Below are 19,005 nucleotides of genomic sequence, written 5' to 3'. Positions count from 1 at the left end.
TGTTCCATGCCTGGGGACAGGTGAGGAAAATAGGTGTGGACAGCAGTAGATAAGCACTTCTGTCTACTCAAGGATGAAACCTGCCTTGAGGGTTCTTCTGTAAGTTCTGGCTGCTGAGTCTGGTACTTTGCTGTTTATAGCTGGGATATAGATAGTTATTAGGCAGTATTTAAATATTTGTGCAACAAAAGTGCAACATTTGAATGCTTAAAAAGGAGATATATTGTGTCAGTAAATTTCTTAAACTTAGAAGACCTCTGTACCTGCTTACTACTTTTAGCACGTTAAGAATTCGCATAATCAGTGCAAACACTGTAAGCAGTGGTGGTTTCATGACTTCGGACAGGTTGGAAATGTTTGTGGGGTTTTTACAACCTGTTCTCTAAGAAAGGTAGCTAGCTTCTGTCCCTTCTAATTATTTCAGTTTACTGCTGACATTAACACATTGATAAATTTCCCATTAAATTGAGCTTGATTGACCCATGCTTTTTTTTAAATTCTTTTCCTGTGATTCTAGTGTCTACTTCAAAAGCTAAGAAATATTCCTAACACATAGTGATCTCTTTTTGGTATTTTTTTAAACTTATTTTGTGACCTTTGCTTCATTCAAAATAAAACATTTAATCAGAGTGTAAGATTGGAAGGATGTCATTCTTCATTTGCTGCAGAGGCCTTTTTCTTTGTCATGAATATTATGACAGTAATCACTTCTACAAGGTGTCTGTTACCCATTTGGTTTTAATCTTCCCTGATTCCCATTACTAAATGGAATAAATGTATGAGGGTCTTTCCTCAGTGACTTAGCACTGGTGACCTTTGAAAAATCTTTCTGTTCTACTACTTTGAGCAAAACAAATAATGGCGAATGACTGACACTAAGGCTTCACTTATTCTTTCGAATGTGTGTTTATTATCTCTAAAACTAATTTCTGAAGATGCATTGTTGAAATTGAATGTTGCATCAAACATTGGTCGGTCAGGTGGAGTATTTCTCCTGCACCTCAGTTACTGTACACCTGAACTTCTGACATATCTTCATCAATGTAATCAAGGTTTAAACAATTTGGGGCCTTTGTGATTAAAACTGGCTCATTCTATTCTGATCAATATCTCATGTGGGGACAAATGCAAGAATAGCATCATTAGAGGCAGTAAGTTACAGCTTCCAAATAGCTACTTGTGGCATTCTGCATTAATTGAGACTTTAGCTATTGTAATGTAATAACACTGAGTTTACTACTCTGTCTTTAAGGCAACAGTATCATGGAGGTTAGCAATATCCACATCCAGATAGCATCTCAACTTTCTATCCTAACACAGCTGAAAACACTTTCTTGGCAACTGCTACTGCATGGCCTCTGGTAGGAAGATTCAGAGATTTCCACTTTTATGCAACAGGCAAACTAAAGAAAAACAGTCTTTTTCACCAAATGTCTCTTCTCTCTGCTTGTCTCAACCCTGTTTTTAATTGGGTCTCACCTGCTTTCATTGAATATTGGTTAATGAATGGACTGATTAAGTCAGATGAGATTATAAAATAAATCCATTGTTTACGTGGATTTGGGTTTTTACCTATTTACCACCTTGTCTTTCAAATTTAAGCAGGATGATCAGGAGGATGTTAGCCCCAGTCTTACAGAACAGCAGTGGGATAAAAAACTCCCTGAGCCATTATCTTGGAGAAGTGATGAGGAAGATGAAGACAGTGATTTTGGAGAAGAGCAGAGAGATTGCTACCTGAAGGTAATATTAACCTAAGGCTAATAATATTGAAGCCTGTTGTGAGAGATACAAACTACTTCACTAGTTTGGGAGGGGTAATGATAATTTTTTTTTTTTTCTGGTGGTTCACAGTGTTAGTCTGTTGTATTTTGCTACAGTCAGTAAAACATCTTTCTGTCCTTCCCATGAGGAAAACAGCTGAAGAAACATCAAATAATCTTATAGGGAGGTGGAAGGGCAATGTTTAGTGTCATGAAAACTAATAAAGGCTCGAGTATCTTAATGTTTAAATGTTTTATTCTTTACTGACAGAAAGCACTCTAAAAGGGGCACATCCGGCTGGTATTTATTTTCAGCCTAAATTTTACTTCACAGATTGATTATGTTGATTTTAGACATATTACCAGTTTTCTCACAGAGCTGACACAAATACTCTTTAGGATATCTTGTTAACACTTGGAAACATGTCCGTCTCTGTGAATGTATGGCAACCCTTCTGTTGGCTGCAGAACAGTATGATGTCTTAAATATTTTCCTAAGATAAAATTAATTGATACCCTGGAGGAGAAAAAAGTAGCACTGATCTGTGATGTGCAGTGCCTGTTTTGTCGCTCATGGTAAACTGCTTTTTTGCTATGCTTTCATAATGTGCTGTGTTGTGGCCCTGTATTCCTTTTTGTAATAAGAATTATTTCGGCTGCTGTTTTGCTGTGTACTTTATTGCAGGTCATTTACTGTTTCCACTCGTCTCTGTCACTTAAGGTCTTGTTGCCCTTTCTTAGGTGAGCCAGTCTCAAGAGCATCAGCAGTACATCACGTTCCTGCAGAGGTTATTGGGACCTTTACTGGAGGCATACAGCTCTGCTGTCATCTTCGTGCACAATTTTAGTGGTCCTGTTTCAGAGTCTGAATACCTTCAAAAGTTACACAGGCACTTAATAAGCAGGACGGAGAAGAATGTTGCTGTATATGGTATGTTAAACTGGTTTTGGAACTGGTTTTGATTAATTCTGTTCTTCCTAGCACAAGGTAGTCCAAATTCAATTGCAGTTTGTTTATCTCTGGGTTTTCTTTCTTGCAGCTGAGAGCGCTACCTACAGTCATGTGAAAAATGCAGTGAAAGTCTTTAAGGAAATTGGGGTAAGTGGTGATCAAAGCTGGAGACTGTTAAGTTTCATTTTAATCATGAGCACAATTTTGACAATTCATGGAACCTGTTTGGTGTCAGTTTAAAATCTGTGAATGTATCTGTGCAAATATATTGTGGGTTTTAAGCATATTGCTTTCCTTAAGGCTCTGGGCTGTAGGAAAAGAGCATACATTGCAGAACAGGGTACTGCTTCTTGCCCCTGAGAAAACCTAGATGAGTACTAGGTAACTAGACATTTTTATTCACAGCAAATGAAGTTCCACTGCTCTACTACAGGCCCTTATTGGACATCAGTGACAATGTTGGAAGGCTGAGAGCATGCTCTGCGCTTAGTAACAGCTAAATTTAATTTTGAAGGACTACTTAAATCTTCCAAAAGTATTAGTTACTGAATTTTGGCTTGGCAGTGATTGATGCTCCAGGAGAACCATCCTAATAGACCTCCTGTGTCCACCATGAGGATACAGGTTTTCCTTAAAATAAAGGATCAGTTTTGCACTTTACCACTAGCATTTTGAATTTTAAATCACCTATCTAGATTTTGCAAATGAAGAGTTTTTCTTTCATCAGAATGACGTGGCTTCCTGAATGCCAGATGGATTTTAGCATTATAATTTTGAAAGCATCAGCATTTATGCAAAGTATTACTAGATAAGGGTTTTGAAGTCTTTGTCTTTAAATTCTGATGTATGAAATAAACTAACAGTAGTTAGTCTATAGTAAACCCTATAGTAAAGGTATCTTCCTGTAGACTGTAAGAGCTGTGAAGAAAGCACATATCAAATCCATCATTTTAATTCTAGTTTATTCTGCTGTTGGAAAAGTAGAACTAGATAGCATCTGCTGAGCACCTACTTGGAGCATAGCATCTGAATTCTTGTTTTCAAAGTCCTTACACTTTCAGTTCAGATGCTTTTTGAGTGCGTGTTTTATCCCTTGGTGTTAGGAGCTGGCTGTTTATCATACACTATGCTTACTTCTCAGTTTCTCTTCTTTTGTACCACTTGAAGGGCTTCAACATTCAGTGAATTCTAATAATATCTAAAGACATTGCCATCTGAGTCTTCAAGAAAGGAAAAAAAAAAAAAGTCTTGTAAATGAGGGCAAATTTAGTATAGACCATAAAATTTTAATCACGAAAGAAAGGAGATTCTTTTAACATGGTGATACTTACATATATTCATGCTGTGCTTTAGGTTTTCAATCAGACAAAACAAAGAAGAGACACCATTCTGGAACTAAGCACTACGTTCCTACCTCAGCGCAACAGGCAAAAACTACTGGAATTCATCATGAGCTTCATGATATTATAGACCACATATAGCACCTTTGTTCAGGGGCATGAAGACAGGTTTTGAGACTGTGTCAAAGCCTGGGGACATTTGCTAATCCTACCAAGTGTAAGGTGCCACTGTCTAGGTAAGGCCTTCTCTGACTTGAACTACTGGAAGACAAGTGCCTTCTTATGTATGCATTTATGGGTTTCTTACAGTCCCAATCCTGTTGTAATACAGCGGTACTCAGATGACACTTTGGATACAAGTAATTAAACATGTTGCAAAAAATAAGATAAATGATTAGAATTAGATTTAAAATGAAGAGTGAAGTTTTATCAGTGTTACATTTTAAATAAAGTTTTAAAGACTGTAACAGATGCACAAATACACATATTGGTGATCTGTAGCTAACCCTGAGATCTTGAGTTTAGTGGCAACACAGCTTTTGGCATAAACAAGTAACTTTCATTCCAATTCAGTTTTTTTGTTTTAAATAAATGGTTTAAAAATTTTGCTTAGGCAGGATATATATTTCATGGATAAAGCCATAGTTTTTCATAAACGTTAACATAAATGCCAAAATTCTAATAACAGTTACAGACATCTGAGAATAATGGTCATGTAGCAGATGGTTGTGAAAAATGTTGTCAGCAGACACACCTTGCACTATTAGAGCTGTGTAGTGCAGTGGTAAGTTGCACTAATCACTGCTGTCATGAAGAATGTGAGAGTAGCGTTCTTGTTTTTATTATGGCATCTGTCATTCAGCCAGATGAAAGTCAGGAGACAGTTGCCTGAATGTGAGTATCTTGTAAAATCTTAGATTATTATTTAATTGAAAAAAAACTATTGTTTTGTTTTTAATTAATAAAATGTCAGATTTTATTTTTTTTTTTAGTGGGGTAAAGACTTGATTTGGTGAAATAATTTTTAATTTTGGCCCTAAAAATTTCAGCAATAACTTTTGCAATTCTTTGGAAACAAGTGTTCATATTGTATTCTGTTGCTGAGCAGATCTAAATTGGCAGTAACCTCTAGAAACACGGAAATATCATAAACAATGTACTTTTGACTCTGATTTAACTGACCAAAAAAAAGTAAATTTGTAGGCAAAACTGAATTATTAATAAATTCTGTCCTATGAAACAGGACTCTGGTCTTGCAATTTGATACTTTTGCATGGAGGACTTGCACTGTAGATTTCATCTTCTCTTCATGCAAGTGGAGATTAGATTGCAACCTATAGTCCTGTATTTTAGTACAGCTGATCTAGCTGAAGCAATAACTTGGTGGTATGTGAAGCTGGTTTGCTTGTGAAATGTGTTTTTCCTCATTTAGATTGCCTTCTGTATGAGGGAAATCAAACATTTCAATTACTGCAATGTTTCGCTTGATTTTCACGTCCTGGCCTTGTGAGTAGAAAATCCCCCAACCTTCATCATGTAACCTCTGTTGCTTAACATAAATACGGAAAAGCATACTTGAATCTCAGCACTTGCACTGTTACGCCAGCACAAAACTGATGCACACAATTTGAGTTTGTGGCCAAGGAGCTTGCATTTGTACTGCACATCTGTCAACAAGAATATTTCTGTAAATTTTTTTATTAAATGCTATTAATATTTGAAACCTGCAGTTTATAGTTTATTAGCATTATACTGTTAGCACTGTGAGACGCATGTGTTTTGTCACTAAACCAGGTGCTCTACAACACTTAAAGAATTTCTGAACCAAAGCTACATTAATACGGATAGAAACTGACCATAGAGTCGCTTTTGTTCTTGTGTCCTTCTGCTCTCTCAGCAGGATAGTGACCACATCACGCATAATTTGTTTTGTGAAGTCTACTAGCTATTTAGAAAACAGTTTCATCTCATACTAGCTAATATGCACTGTTCATTAACCTGATGAATGCTCCATACAACAGTTGTTGCTGATGGCTTCCATTTAATGTCAGAAAAAGACTAGGTGCCTCTGAATAACAAGCTCTCGTAGTTTACTGCATTTCAGTAAATCTGAAGTGTACTAACAGCAAAGATTGTAGATAAAAAAGATTTTTGAAAATGAAGCAATATGAAGCAAACAAAACTTGAGTCATTTTATTAAGAATGTTCTGCCAACTGACATATTAGTTACCATAAAACCCAGGAGTACTGTGGTCACTGGAGTGTTCTGGCTAGGTGTTGCACCTAAGATAATTTATGGCTGACATTTAAAAAAAAAAAAAAAATCTGGTTAATATAAATCAGTGAGTGGGTAGGGTAATAATGCATGTGAATACACATTAATGAATACATTTAGCATGCACAGGGAGGGGGCACCTCTAAAACTGGTTTGTTTTTGTATGAAAAAAACCTGCATGTGAGAGGTCAGTACTATGAATCATATGCCACTGGAAGCCTTTGCATTCTGCAGCAAGTGTGTATGTATACATATATATGCAAGTGTGTATATTATGACACACAACAACTATGCTTTTCCCTGAAAATAAAGCACAGAATATGAAATTATCAGGCTGTAACAGTCAAAAACTAAACCCAACACTTTTGCACTGTATTTATACCTTCAGTGTCTTCTGATTTTATTAATCTCTCATGTTTCCTTTGCTGATAGAATGCCAGGTTGAATTAATTCTGGTAAAGTTAACCAGTAAAGAAGAAAGGACTGGCCCTGAATTACCACTAATGTATTTTAAGACTCTCCTCTTACAAAGACTTACACGAGTCTCGTCATTCCTACGAGCATATTACTCAGGTGTGCAAGTCTTTTTGGGCCAGGATCTTTCATGATATGAGAAGCTTAATCTTTCCATATGCATCCTGTAGATCTCACATTTTTAGAGTGATGAAAACGTAGAATTCCAATTCCCGTGCCGCCACAGCTACCCAGGCTCCCAGGGATTGTAAACTTGTTAATACATTTACTTTCTACTTACACTGACATGGGAGGCATACCTGCCTTCTCTTTGACAGTATAGGGCTTTATTCACCTATCTTTGATTAGGAAGCATATGCACATACTTGCATTCAAGTGACTGCCTGCTCCACAGAGAAGTATCAGAATCACCATGTAGAAGAAGGTTGAGCTGGGAGGTGATGTAAGATACTGTTGCTCTTGTGTTTCTGTGCTAATGAGCCTGATACTGCTTCCTTGAGAATGTTACTACGTTTTACCTGTTGCGTGTAATGCTGTGTCTGTTGTAGAAGCACAGAGGTGTACTGGAGTCATTTTAATAAATTAAACTGTTTGCTAATATGACATTTAACAAGTTCTTCTAGTGTTTTTTGTGTTTGTTTTTTTTAAATAACCTGCTAAGATAATTCATTCAATAATTTTGTCCCATTCCAGGTAGCTTCTGAAATTAAACCACGAAAAGCTTTCATTGCAGGTGTGTCTCCAGCAGTGTATGTATTGGAGCAGAACCATTTAAAAAGCAGATTGAGGTGACATCCTGACTCCTGAGTCACTGTTTTGTTGTGAAGCGGAGGTGCCATTTTGCTTCTCCATTTCCCGATCCCCACAAGGCTTTTGTACGTGGCTTCCTCTTTTAAAGTTCCTCTCGCCTTATGGGGGAGCGAGGGTCATTCAGGAGTCTAGGACTGCTCTGATGCTGCAGACTGTCCCTTCTCGTGGCGATTTCAAGCTGACCTGGAGTGCAATAAGCACCTGTCAGCAATTCTGACAGCATCTGGCAAATGTGAATCAATTGCAGTGGGGCTTTAATATAATAAAACCTGCATAGATGATCATTACTTAAATTGAGAAGGAGGGATGCTGTTTCACTCTTCAGAAAAAAAAAAAAGTTGTAATCAACTGATTCTTTAAGAGGCCTCTAGCAATGTTCACATGCAAGCAAGGCTCGATTAATTGACAACTCTAGGCTGAGGCAGGAAACTAAAATTCAATTATTGTCAATAGCTTGAATAAAACCCAATTCTTATTGGTGATGACCTTACATGTTATTCTTTCTGTAAATGTCTTCCTATTTCTCAGTCTTTTAAAATCCCAAATGTCAGATAAAGCACTTATCTCCGGTTTTTGTTTAATTCAGTTTTCTTGTAATAAAAGTTTGTCAGGCTTACTTAGAAGGATCGCTTGATTTGAGCTCTCTGCTTTGTTCTCTCTTATGGTACACCGAGTTTTCAGCAGCCCTGTATTTTCAAGGTAAGTTCCACATTGATCTGAATTGCTGCTTGAAACATTTTCTTTTCAGTCTTTTGTAGATGCTCATTGCACTTTGCATTTGCTGGGTGAGAAGTGTCATCCTTATTAATTCTTCTGTAAGTTGGCCCACCTGTTAATGTAATTGTCCAAAAAGTATCATAGTTGATGCTGTCATTAGAATAAGGAGCTTTCATGAATGAAATGTTCATTGCTGGATGTTATGCTGGAGTTCAGACCTGAGAGACCATAAACCCCAAAGAGACTTGTAGATTCTATCTGTCATAAAGCATTGACAGTTACAGAAACAAAAGCTATTTAATTAATTATTGTGTAACTATTAGTTATACAAATACATGTGTATGTAATTATGCAGTGCAAAATTTCAATAAAAGATGCGTGGCATAATTGCTATGAGTAATCTGCATAAAAAGGGTGTTCTCCAGCTTAGTAGTAATATTGGTTCTTAAACTGATAGTGTTTGCAACCTCTTGGTCCCAAATGTTATACAGAGTGACAATCTCTGGCAGCTGTGGAAACCTAAACATGGAGATCAGATAATGTGTCTAAGGCCATGCATGGGCTCCCTGGCACCGATGAGCCTATTCTTTTGCTCCTCATTTACATGTCACTTCTGATGCTGTCTTGTATTTTCATTAGCAAGTGATGGTAGTTTGAGGAAAGCTGCATGTGTACAGGTACTAAGTGGATTTTTTTTCTCTCCTTAAAGCACAATTCACTAGTCAGAATGGAAGAATTGTGGAGTAGAAGAATTACCATCAGTAGTGGAGACGATTCCACTAGCATCTGTTCTGAGTCTCCTCTATTTGGTATCTTCGTTAGTGACTTGGGGAATGGAAGAGAGAGTTTGCTCTTTACATTTGTAGATTAACAAGATCTGTGGGAGCCAGGTAGTACACTGGAGGCTGTCATGATCCCAATGGTAATGATACATTTTGGAAAGATCTGAAGGCAAAAAGAAGAATGCAGTTCAACCAGGGAAGTACAAGGTATTACAACTGAGAGAAGAAAAACTAAATGCGCAGGCACAGGAGAGGAAATAAACTGCCTGTGCAGCAATTCTTTGGAGAAAACTCCAATTTACTGGCAGATCACAAGCAGAACGCGAGTCAAAAGTGGCATACTGTTACGAAAAGGGCAGATGTCATGCAAAGATACCTTACACCTGCACATGAATGACAAACACAGGGCAAAACTTTCCATTCAGATTGATAAGGTCTCGGCTGGGATACCATGTTCTGTTTGAGGGGCTCTATTTGAAGGATGATATGGGCAAGATGGAAGGAAAAAAAAGGCTTTTTTTTTCCCCTTGTGGAGAAGAAGAAAAGAATCTGGATTATTCCCTGGATATTGGAGTACCCAGGTTGGATAAAGGTAGTGAATTTAGTCTTCAGTTGCAGTGAAAAGAATCAGGTTAGACACCGTAAAAATCTTTTTACTGTAAGCAAAGAGAAGCACTGAGATAGATGGCCTGGGTGTTGGGTCCCTGTCCCTGCTGGTTGTCCCATGCTGCATGATGGTGAGCGGAACAGACAGGAGGTGAAGTTCTCCCTTCCAGGCCTGGGTATCTTCCCTAGGTGAAATAGAAATGGGTTTGTGCAGAAGCAGCTTGGTCAGGCTGCTTTGACTGGTGGTCTGGCTGGCTCTTTATCCCCGAGGCCCGAGATCAGGAGCAGCTCTAATATAGATTATACTTCGTGTTCCTATAATCCTTCAGGAATAAAATATATGAAGGCTTTATTAAGGTTGTTCTGTAAAAATGTTTGCTTAGTGTCTCTTCTGGTCAAAAAGCACATGGAGTGCCAGCAGTGATCAGGAAAGGAATAGAGAAGAAACCAGGTAACATCGCTGTGCCTCTGCACTGCGTCTTCAGTGTTGTGTGAGCATTTTCATGGAGAGATGTGTGGAAGCCTCCTACCTCTGCCAGCAGTAAAATTCCTGGTGACTGGAAAACGTGTAAGGAATCCTGCCCCTGGCGTTTTCACCTTCCAGACTGTTCCTGGCAGGTTACAATAACAAATTACAAATTAACCCTGTAATCTGTTAAGAGATTACAGTTTAACTCTGGCCTTGCTTTGGAAATGCTGAAAGCCAAGTGATATTTCCTGAGTTTTGGGTTTACCGCCGCCTTGACTATTGCATTATCTCAGGAGTTCAGGCTCCAGCGATTGTATCTGCCGAAAGAAAACAACATTTATAAACGCCACAAAATTGACAGTGGCATTGTTTTAGCATAATGCGTTTTCTTTGGAAGACCTTCCAGGTTCCCCCCGCAAAATACTTAAGCAACCTCTTTCAGTGAGCTGTGTACTGCATGATGGCTGCTGTGTAATTGGTACCCAAGATGGCTTGTTAACAGCTAGCTGGAATGTGTCTGTAAAACCAATGTCTCACCTTTGCTGTTGTCCTTCAGATGAGGCTGAGGCAGGGCTGATGGATTGGTTAAACATTTTGCCTGTCTGTGGAAAGTTCTACAGGCTCACCTTATGGCTGTTAATATACGTGTTCTCTAAATTTAGCTGAAGCCTAATTTTAGCAGTGGTGCTAGGCACCTTTCGAATCAGCCTTCCTCTTGTCTCTGCACGATGGAGAAGGCCACTTAAACTACTACCTGTCAGAAAGCTGTAAAAGCCCTTTTTCAGTGTTGATATTTCCCCTTCATTAAACTTCATTATTATAATTCAGCGTCTTTCCCTACAAATCTCTCCCTTTGTCTCTCTGGCTGGCTGGCCATTTATAGCCTCGAGTTTCCCCAGTTTCTTCTTCCCGTGTGCTACAGGTTTAGACACTCCTCATCTTCATGACCGTTCCTGTTCCCAGGTGCTTCTCATTGTCCTTCTTAACAGCAGCTCTTTGGTTGGGTGACTCAGCTTTCTCATTCAAACAAAGTTCCCAGAATATAAAAATAAGCCCCTTTAAAATCCAGGCATGGTAATTAAAATGAATTAATATTTTTCATCTTTTTTTTTTTCTGTCAGAAAATCCTGTCTCCTTAAAAATCAATGTATTAAAAAGCAGGTATATTTCTCTCTATGCTTCCTTATTTTGGCAAGGTGTTTGTGAAAGAATTAAATCCGAAGAAAGACTTTGCATTGAAGTAGTGGCTTTGTTCAGTTTGGGGTTTTGAAAGTGGAGGTAGAACAAGATCTTTCTCAAAAGTTTTCCATAAAAACTTTCAACAAAACAATTGGATTTGAAATGCTTGTGATGTTTCATTCAGCTGTCATTGAAATGTAATTCATCTCCTCTTCATTTTGGAGACTAGCTTGATTAATCCACTAGTATTTGTTTTCCTGAATAAATGTTTTTTTTTTATTTTTGAAAATGATCAGCCTGACTCAATGAGATCAATTTTAATGCTATCCTGCAGAATAATATGTTCTATGCAAAGAAATTATGTTTTGAGGAAGCCATACCACAGCACACATTCCTTGAAAAATATTTTTTAAATCCCCAAAAGAAACCATTACATGTAGTAAAGTGAATGCTCCCTGTCTCTAGGAGATGAGGAAGTTTAGACATGTCTTACGTTTACATTTTTGTAATACTTAGATATAATGTGAATTAATTCTGGTGGTAGGTTTTAGAACTCCTCCATTCTTCCCTCAAAACTGCGGATTCTGTCCCTTTCACCCCAAAATGTTTCTTTTTGTCCAAGAGTCTGGGAAAACTGTGTTAGATATTACGAGAATTCTATCCCTTTACCAGCTGTAATCGTTAACCGAAGTTGTAGTTTAAGGAAGTCTGAAGCAAAGAAGCGTAGAAATATTAGAAGCTGGTATATTCTGGATATACTCCGGAGAGTTAGGAGAGTGAACCAGGGCAGGAGGTTGCGTGTGTGTTTTTGTCTTTTAATTGGTTTATATGAAGTTATCCCTTTGCCAATGCAGAAGGCAGTAAAAATGAAAAATGTTGGAACCAGTGACACATGTAGTTAATTTTCTGAACTAAGTAAATTAAGTACAAATTGGTTATTAATAATTCAAAGCAAAATGCTAGATAAGAAATCGGAGCAGCTTTTCTATCATTTTCAACCATTAAAATATTAGCCTGAGCAAGGCAGACCAAGGCTCCCTTATCTCTTATTAAAGCCTCACTTCTTCATTTATTAAAGAATCAGATCTAAACGATGCAGCAGGCTTGAGACATTGCTGTTGCAATAGCCTGGTGTATCGTGCCCTGCTGCAGACTTAGCCTAAGCTGGAAGTTGGGTTCGGTGCAGGAAATTTTGGGTATGCAGGACCTCCCGGAGATAGCCTGGTCAATTCCTTGGGGATTGTTATTGTAGGTCAGGTGAAGAGGTGAGGAGCTGGGAGGGCAGGAGGGTCGGGAGGGCTGTGCACTGGAGGAGGACTGGGGGGACGTCGCTCTGATGCATGGAGATATGGAACTCAGCTCCTGGCTCTGAAATGGTCTCCAGATGTGACCCTGGGAAGACCACTTAATGCTCTATGTTTGTTAAAAAGTCCCGCGGGACCTGGGAGGTAATGGCGTGGTGCCCTGTAGTACCCACATCCCGGGAGCAGGGATGGAGGACGGACTGATGCCTCCGTAGTTCCACAGGTATTCATGAGCGCAGTGCTATGGCTTTCCGTGCTGGCAATCCCGAGGTGCGTCCCTGCAGTGGGCACCTCTGCCCCATCCCTGCCCCTGAACGGGACAAACGGCTCCTGCTCAGCCGCTGCACGGCAGGGATGGAGCGTGTGGCAGGCACAGAGGGCTGCCAGCCTCAGCAGGTCCTGGTCCCCCCAGCAGCATCACGGCAGGTGGGAATAAATGAAGGGAAGGGAGGCACAGTGAGACTCCCGGTCCAACTAGCTCAGGGTGATTTTCTTCTTTAATGCAAAAAAATTCAGTTCTCCCTGTTATTGCTGTGTGACTATAGCAATTTCCACTGTCTGCATGGGCTCTGGTACAGTGATTTCTTTCTCCCAACTCATTCTCATACAGGGGGTTAATCTTGAGTCTGACTGCTCCCTACTGTGTAAACTACATAAGGGCTTTTTTGTTTAAATTGTGTAAGAAAACACTCTTTCCCCACTGTTTGCCTGCTTTTGCATTCAGACTCTACTTCGTGAGGTAAGAATTGCCTCTCAGATCTATCAGGGCTACAGTAAAATGAAATAAAAACAGACTTCCCAAAGAGGACGTGTACCTGCCACTTACGTCCATGGGTAGAAAAATTCCCGATTGGCTGGAAAACAGGGGGTTAAGGACTTTGGTCCCAGCCTTTTAATTTTTTTTTTTTTTTAGAGGGATTTTGTCATTTTGCTAATAGACAAACATAGATGAGCCCAGCTCCATCTTCAGTGTGTCCAGCAGGTGGTGGTGGAGTTTCATCTACAACTGCGATCCCCGCCGAGGGCCTGGACACCACCATTCCCACACCTCAGCCCCCAGGCTGTCCATTAGAAACAAAACATCATTTCCTTGGCAGCCAGATGCAATATTTGTTTAACATGGAAAGCACTTCGTTTGGAGCTGATTTTATCTGTTGCTGTGATTGATTGATTTTTATAGTTGCAGGAGTCAGGCTGTGTTTGGCACCTGACACAAACACCACCACCTTGAAAGACCATCTTTAATGCCTGTGGCACGGAGTGGTGTTTATGCTGCTTCAAAAGAAAATTTGCATTAGGAGAGAAGCTTTTCACTTCACCTCATTTTCCTCCTGCAACCTCTGGTTCGGACAGGCATTTTAAAGAAACGAAGCCATTGCTCCAAGTCCAGATCTGAGCATGCCTCGAGTTTGGAAGTGTCCCAGATGCAAGACTAGATTTCTGGGTTGCAGACCCATATCAGATCCCCCTCAGCCTCCCACCCCATGCAAACTGATGCCCCCCTACAGCTGTGGAAGGCAGAGAACTGGATCTTCTGCAAGCTAGGTGGAAAGGAGAGGCTGTGTCCTTGGGGTGTTCTGGAGAGCCTGGCAGGGCTGCCAGCTCAGCTTATCCCCCTTTAGATGTAAACCTTCCTTTGAAGCTGAAAGGCAACTCCAAGACTTTGGCTGAATGTGGGTACAAGGTGTCCTCATAGCATCACTACATCTCCTAAGTATTCTGCAAAGCATTACAAGCATTAATTTAATTTTAATATATTCTGCAGGCTTTTCCTTGTGAAGATAACCTTCTTGAACTCAAGTGTCCCAGAAAGTAGAGTCATTAGAACAGCAGTGAACAGCCTAATTCATCAGCACACAGTGGTTTTTACTCAAAAACCTCCTGATGCACCCACTAGTGCAAAGCAGATTTGAACCTGCCTTAAATAAAACCCGGGGAGTCCCCTGAGTTGAAGAAATCCTTCAGGGTAGGGGAGACAGCGCAGTTCACTCAACTGCACAGCATGGAGGTGTGGGGTCTGGACAGGGAGATGGCCAGTTCCCTGCTGAGCACCTCTGTCCCTGTGTCCAGATGGCTTTGTGGAGCCCAGGAGATGTGGTTCACGTGCATTTCTTGACAATAGTATTGATGTTGACAAATCCTGCCCTTTCCTCTTCCCTGTCCCTGCTCAGTTCCTCGGCAGCTGGTTTGAGCTTTGCCGAGAGCACAGCTGAATGAAATTCTGCAGCTTCCTCCCTGCACATCCCCTTCTTTTCTGGATTATTTTTCAGGCGGATCGAAGTCCCGGTCCGGCTCCTTGCAAAGCACCGCTGGCCACTGTCAGCACGGCAGAGGGAGCCAAGCTGGTGACAGGAACAAATGATGCAGAAAGGAGGGCAGGAATACCTTACACCAGTATTTTTAAGGGCCTCTTACCCTTAAGGCTTTAAGTTTCTGTGTCAATTCAAGCAATTTCCAGCTAGCCCAAAAAGCAAGGTGTGGGGAATGAAGCAACTACGACAGGATCCTTAGATCCCTTTGCTCCTCCCAGATGATGTGCGGGGCAGAGCTCACACCTGGGCCTGGATCTGAGAAAAGAGCAATTGCCTTAGAGATGGTTTTAAAGTGAGAAGGAGCATGGTTCTGGCTGCCAACCCAGAAATCATACATCCAAAGGTGTGCTCTGAGCTGGAAGAGGCTGCATTTAACTCCCTGTGCCTGCCCTCTGCAGCCTGGCCTGCTGACGGTTTCAGTAGCAATACTATTTTTATTATTCTGCCATTACACTGTTTGGGATCAGAATTTGGTTCCTTTAGTCAAAATGACAAGGAATCAATTCCTGTCTTAAACTTCTTGTGAGAGAAGTGGTTACTCTGGCACAAGTAAAACTCTAAAAGGGTTTCTTCCACATGTGAAATATTAGCTAATCAAGCCTGGAGGAGATTTATGGATACTAACGCAGCCACTGGAGGGCAGCTGTAAAACTCACAACTGCCCTTGTATCAGCTAATCTGTCCCCGAATGGTTCACTTCAGGCTTATCTTGTTGCAGAAAGCATTTCCCTTTTGCTTTCCTACATTCCTTTTCCTCTCACTCCATTACTCTCAGATCCAGCAGCTTTTCGAGCTTCCAGGATGGCAGCTCCCTCTGCTCACCTGCCAGCCGGCAGCAGTGCAGCCGATGATGCTACTGGTAACACCAGCTTGGACAAACGACTGTTCTTCCCCCGTCTCCAAGTATCTGTCCTCCCGGTCTGTGCACCGAGTCTCCCTGCTGCTCCTGCTAAAGGTGCTTGCTCTGTAACCTGGCAGGGCATTGAGCTCGATGGGCAATTTGGATATTCAGGATGAAAAGCCTTTTATAGCCCCAAAGCTTCTTCTCAGGGGGCTGAATGCGTCCCAGCAGTGAAAAGAGAGGGACACAAACGTCATGCGTGCTGTGGTGAAGGTCAGCTGAGGCACGTTGCAGCCTGGCAAGAGATGCCAAACAGTGGCAGAGCCACCAGTAGCAGAGAGGGCTGGCTGGTGAGACCAGTTACCAACAGCAGGGTGATACTGGTGGTGGGGCAGGCAGGGGTCTCAGCTGACGGGCAGCCTGCTTTTGTAGGCACAGCGGGAAAGGGGTGTGCTGGGGTGGCACACAGAAGAGGACAAGAGGATGGACTTGATGGTGTGTGAAAACAAACCCAGCAAAACAAAACAGTGGAGGCTTCTCTGCCAGCTCCCAGTGCTGGAACAGCCCAGCACTGGGCCAGAAACACACTGGAGCTGGCACAAGGGGAGGAAAGATGTGCCCGTGAGTGCCAGTGCTTCGATCGGAGCGTGGTGCCGAGGCACCACGGTTCAGGAGCTCAGTCCCGGCGATCTCTTGACTTGATACAGAGCAGGGACGCGATCATTTGAATGTCTCCATGAAGCGCTTGTAGGCATTGCACGTTAAGAAATAAAACTTCCGACTTACCGTCGTAGGAGCAGCTGCTTCGCCGCCCCTCAGCCCCCCACGAGGGGTGGGAGCAGCGTTTGGATCAGGCAAGAGGAGGCGGCTGCTGGGGAGAGGCGGCCGCATCCCTGAGGAGCCCAGCCTGTGGGGCGAGGGATGATGACAGTACCACGCTGCTGGAGGAGATTGCCTCAGGTTACTCGCTGAATTGTGCCATTAAATCATTTCACATTGGACAAATCTGTGCTCTGGATGATTTGCCTTTGCCGGCACGGTTGAGTGGAGATACAAACACACACAAACACTCTCTTTCTCTCTAATTTTCCTCTGCATGGTAGATGAGACCTGAAAAAATAAACACGCATGTTTCCCTATGGCCTGTGATGTTCCTCTAAATGGTGCTTTTGTTTGTCAGCTGTAACACATCCCTTCCAGTCCGGTGCCTTTGCTGTTGTCGCTGTGAACCCCATTGCATCTCTTTGGTACTGCCCTGCAGCAGGGTGGGACGGTTTCCACTCTACTCCATCCTCAGTTAAGCAGTTTTTTGGTTTTTTTGCTGGCACCAATAGCTGATTGCAAGAGTGAGGCATAGGTAGAAACTAGATATCGTCGAGAGGCCTTGAGAGCCTCAGTCTGTTCTGCTCTGCTGTGCTCTGGGCTGTGCTTGGCAATTTTAAGAAGTGAGGTTCCTCAGACAGCTGGGATGACTGTCTTCTTTCCAGACAATTTCAACCAACTTCCACAAGTCAGAGTAACTGCAAATGTAATAACAAGCTATAATATCATCACTATGCAGTTCAGCTCATTTGCTGTTCAAGATGCAGCAGTTGCGTGGCTGAACAGCATACACTAGCTGACCGGGCCCTCGGCCGTTTCAGAGCAGCTACTGCTTGTACCGTCATTGCCCCATGGGAGATGTAAGGGCTGCGGGAAGATGTACGATGAGGTGGTGGTTAGAGGAGACAGGACACAAATTCACAGAAAATAACGTTTCATTGGTTTTGCTGCTCATGGGATGCCATCCTTTACAAGTATAAATAGGTTATCCTCTCTTCTTAAATTCCCCGTGTTACTGGCTTCATCTGGGGGTTGACTTGTTTCCACACAACCCATAGGGGACAGAATTGCTGTAGGAAAATGAAGGGGGAAAATGAGTCTTTAACCTGACCTGCAACATCAGAGAATTTGAAAAATTGTGAGTGTTTTTGTAGAGCTTTTATATCATCACCCTTTTCAACTGAGCATCCCAAATGCTTTATAAATATTAATTAAGTCTCATGTGGCTCCTCTGAATTACGTAAAGACAGAATTGCCTCATCCATCAGAAGAGAGGATCCAGAATCTGCTTAACAATTTGAGACAGCATTAAATGACACCAGCTCAGTGAATAAGAACATAACACCTGCTTGAAACTCCTGGGCAGGAGAAAAATTTAAGCAACGGGACTTGCAAAAAAATAGTGTTGGATCATGAAGGGCTACATGAGGATCTCTCTTGCCATACCCGCCTTCTGTCTCTCTTTTTGCTTTGTGGGAAAATCTTGTCTCCCTGGCTAAACTTTATCTTATTAGGGTTTCAGAAAGGAAGCAACCTAAAGGGAAAATGCTCATAAAATCCTCACCCTCTCTCTCAGTCCTAAGACATTACTCATGGCTTGCAGATGCTGACACTGGGAACTGCTGGAAGAGAGGGCTGGACCAGATGGACCGAGGTGCCGTGGGAGCGCAGCGTTTAAGGGAACTCCGTGGAGCAGCCTGGAGCTGGGAGCAAGACGATGAAGCCAGGCATGATGTGGAAACCTCATTAGACAGCAGAACACAGTGATTTAAAGGGCTGTCAATGTAGTATCAGTACGCAGGGGATGCTGCTTGTTTGGGAAGGAATTGCAAGATTATTCCCAGTCATTAAGATCACAGAGCCTCACACAAAGACATGAGCTAAGAGCAAACTACCTGCCAATTACATATCAGGTGTTAGACAAATTAATATCACACCCATCTGAAGAATTTGGATTTGGACTCTAGTTCATTAAAAAGCTTAACTCAGAGACTAGCATTTAATGAATGCAGAGAGGCATCGGTTATTTACTCAAATTTCTCATCTCCTACTGAAAGTATTCTCATTTTTTCTCTTTCAAATGCCTGAGAAAGGCACTGGATTAATTGTTTCTCCAGCTGGACTTCTCCAGATGTGTCTTCTAAAGCCACTCTGGATTAATGGTTTCTAATAAGACAACTGCAGACCAGGGTAAAATTAAAGTACGGTGGAAAAAATTGTTTGTGTTGGAAAATTCAGGGACTTTTTTTGTGGTATACCAGATACACCAAGGCAATCTTGGAATGTTCTAAAGTTTCAGTGAGTGCAGGAGACGTGCTAGAGATGCTATTTTTTTTATCAATGCCACTAACTGACCTTT

General features: G+C 41.4%; 1 protein-coding gene across 3 annotated transcripts in view; it reads left to right on the top strand.

The window, feature by feature from the left end:
* The window catches only part of GPAM (glycerol-3-phosphate acyltransferase, mitochondrial), a 39,174-nt gene extending 31,765 nt beyond the window's left edge, over nt 1-7,409 (top strand). For 2 of the 3 annotated variants that reach the window (XM_052798937.1, XM_052798936.1), the window contains exons 18-21: nt 1,603-1,743; nt 2,505-2,694; nt 2,804-2,862; nt 4,069-7,409. In XM_052798937.1, coding sequence (XP_052654897.1) covers nt 1,603-1,743; nt 2,505-2,694; nt 2,804-2,862; nt 4,069-4,185 — 507 coding nt within the window. In that variant the 3' untranslated portion in view covers nt 4,186-7,409. The remainder of the gene's footprint in view (nt 1-1,602; nt 1,744-2,504; nt 2,695-2,803; nt 2,863-4,068) is intronic. The other variant, XM_052798935.1, reaches the window with a different exon arrangement.
* Nucleotides 7,410-19,005: the final 11,596 nt, after the last annotated feature.

This window comes from Harpia harpyja, chromosome 10, assembly GCF_026419915.1.
Source record: "Harpia harpyja isolate bHarHar1 chromosome 10, bHarHar1 primary haplotype, whole genome shotgun sequence".
Lineage (NCBI taxonomy): Eukaryota > Metazoa > Chordata > Aves > Accipitriformes > Accipitridae > Harpia > Harpia harpyja.
Note: the sequence above shows the minus strand (reverse complement) of the source record. Positions and strands in the feature narration are given on the sequence as shown.